The 2,873-nt window shown below is 44.1% G+C and overlaps 1 protein-coding gene across 2 annotated transcripts; it reads left to right on the top strand.

Moving 5' to 3' along the window:
• Nucleotides 1-251: 251 nt before the first annotated feature.
• On the top strand, nt 252-2,316 carry LOC5565087 (protein spindle-F). Of its 2 annotated transcripts, XM_021839152.1 has the most exons (3): nt 252-471; nt 502-1,267; nt 1,424-2,316. In XM_021839152.1, the coding sequence occupies exons 2-3, from the start codon at nt 532-534 to the stop codon at nt 1,852-1,854; spliced, it is 1,167 nt and encodes a 388-aa protein (XP_021694844.1). In that variant the 5' UTR covers nt 252-471; nt 502-531; the 3' UTR covers nt 1,855-2,316. The 2 variants fall into 2 exon arrangements, with proteins under 2 accessions (XP_021694844.1, XP_001649427.2); XM_001649377.2 differs by having other exon boundaries at nt 252-1,267.
• Nucleotides 2,317-2,873: the final 557 nt, after the last annotated feature.

Here is a 2,873-nt window from a genome sequence, read left to right as displayed (position 1 = left end):
TATTGAGAATCGAGTTGCGACGCGGCGAAGTTGGTCAAAAATCAAACTTCGCACGTTGGTTAACCCATTTTATAACGCGAAGCAGTATAATTTTCGAACTGTCAATTTTAAGTTCGATTCTAATTTAATTCCCCAAATGAGACAGACCCTAAAATGATAGGTTACTTGTGTCGCTCCCCTATTTACATCCTTAGCATCAATCTTTTTTTCACTTGGTCGAAAACGATGCCAGTTCAGATAAAGCACTTCATTAAAAAAATGTCAGTCCGTCTTAACCATGTCTGTGATCTAACAAACAAAACATCAGTCGAATGAAAAACCTTCGATCAGTGAATTTTACGGACAGAAAAATCAAAGTGAAAGTGACGTGTGTTTGTAATATATAACTGTGTTGTTCCTGGACTACGCAGTATCCCCGACGGCTTCCAATGTCCCGTGCTTATTAGATCGATACGGTGCAACCATAATCGATCCTTCAATAGTGAGCTGGAAGAGCCAAGCTCTGCGGGCGAGTAAATTACTCACTCGACAATGACGACCCCGGAAAAAGATAACTGTTCCTCCTCTTCCTCATCGCATTACGCTTTGCATGTAGCGCTGCAGACGATGAAGGAACGCTGTCAGAATCTGCAGAAGCGATTGAGTGTCCTGGAGGAGGAAAACATAGCCCTGAAGATGTCCCAACCCAGTCTGGACTCGCAGGAGATCACAAACGAAAGGAGGGTATCCAACCAAACGGAGCTGGAGGTGCTGCGGGAAAAGGTGTCGGAATTGTCCCGGCACAAGATCCAACTCACAGAGCACATTTCGATGGTGGCCGCCGAGAATAGGCAACTGTGGAGCAGATTGTCCAAGTTGACTAAGGACAATCAGGCGCTGGGCGGTTCGGTGGCTCGTTTGAAGGAATCTATGGTCGCGAGTGGATCACAGAATTTGATCCGTTCGAAGACGTTCACCAAGAATGCCCCGAATCCGAAGCTACGTGACAGACTGCCTCGCGAGGGAAGCGATGGTTCGTCCTCGTCGGAAGAGATAAATCTGGAGCTGGAAGATGTTTCGCTGCTGAACAAGTGTGGCTTCGTGGATAGTGGAACCGGAGCGGAAATGGGATACCTCCAGCACGATGGCGAGGAACTGCTGATGTTCGATTTGGAAAGCAACCCGGATGCCAAGCGTTGCACCGAGGTGTTGTTGGACATTCAAAAGGAACTGTTGCGACAGCAGACAATGCTGAAAATTGCCGCTGGAAAGCTACAGGCAACGATAGGTAAGTTGGACGATTGCACGGCTGGTTCCTATTTTAAATCGCTCAAAGCCGATTTCTTCACTTTCGCTTAAGCCGTAAATCACGTTCAACCATATGGTTAAACTAGGTTTAAGGCCTAAGTGTAAAAAGATTGTTCATAATACTGTGCAATTCCAGAGATATGTCAGGGATGCAAACACAAGAAGACTGATGGGAAGCCTCTGATGGTGGATAAAACGGTGGAAGTGGGCAATGACCTTCCCGGACAAGACAAACCAACAGCGATGACGATGGCGACACATTCCACTGAGGATCTTCCTCTGCCGGAGATTCCAATTGCCGCCGTTCCGAAGAGCGCAGGGAATGCAGCATCAGGGGCAACGGAAATGGAGGCCAGCACGCTGAAGTACATCAACATCCTGCAGGAAAAGGTCAAAGCGGACGCGCAGGACAAGATGTGTCCCATGTGCGGCAAGATTTACGTGAAGAACATTTCGTTCGACGAGTTCCAGGAGCACGTGGAGGGTCACTTTATCGACGATAACGAACTGGATCTGAGCCTGGATCGGAACTACGAGTACATCTCGCAGACGGTCGGCAACTTTTGACCGGAAGCCGAGCGACGGATTTACTTTTTTAGCGAACTGTAAGGATAACAAATGAAGAGCGAAGACACTGAAGTAAGTGCATGGTCTTGTTGGATAGCAGTGATTTCACCAGGAAGTAGGTTCGGTTCTGTTAGATGAAATTGAGTTGAGAGCTGGAATGGTAACGTTTTGGATTGATTGAACCAAGAGGCATCATGATTGAATTGTGTAAGTATTAACGTTGTTCGTTTAGTAAATTTGTACAATTATAATCAAACCTTAAAGTATAGTATTCGGACGATGAATAATTTCGTCAAGTTTTATCCGACAAGTTTATTGCAATACATAATCTACATTCAATTGCGCGTATAGCCCATACGTGTTGTCATCTAAAGGGTTAGGAATTAGCTTCCCCATAAGCCTCGCTTTCAGTGCGATTGTTATAAAAATTATACTTAAGAAGCCGATTCCTGGATGAAAATATTTCGCTGGAGATGTTTTGTCAATAGAAATAGGAAGAAAGAAGTATCCTTGACGACTTAATGTAGACCTCTTGGAGCGCATGAATTACCCATAACGCGGGTAGATCACCTTTTCGTCGTGCGTTATGGGGTAAAGATCGACCAGTGAACCCTAGTCCTGATTACTTCGAACGAAGAGAACAAAATATTATAGTAATCAAAGAAACATTTTTAATTCTTGTTACATTTTTAAACCTTGTTGAAAGCGACAAGTCTCGGTTTTCCCAGTTGCCGAGAATGATCTTGAGACAAGGAAAAAAAATGAGTTGAATACAACAATTAGTTTTCTAATCTTTTATTTATTAATTTCTCTAGTTTGAAGAAGTAAGGACTAGGATTCTGATGCATGGACAATGTCGGTGTAATTTCTTGACTGTATCAAGGGATCCGATTTTGACTGATAAAGGGGCGCGCCTGTGGAACCCACCACATTCTTAAAAGTGTATAAATAGCGGAACCTTTCAATTAGAATCCTTTCCTGCGATCAAGGTAGTAATTACAACTGTAAGAAAACCGAAT

This window comes from Aedes aegypti, chromosome 1 (assembly GCF_002204515.2).
Source record: "Aedes aegypti strain LVP_AGWG chromosome 1, AaegL5.0 Primary Assembly, whole genome shotgun sequence".
Classification (NCBI taxonomy): Eukaryota; Metazoa; Arthropoda; class Insecta; order Diptera; family Culicidae; genus Aedes; species Aedes aegypti.
Note: the sequence above shows the minus strand (reverse complement) of the source record. Positions and strands in the feature narration are given on the sequence as shown.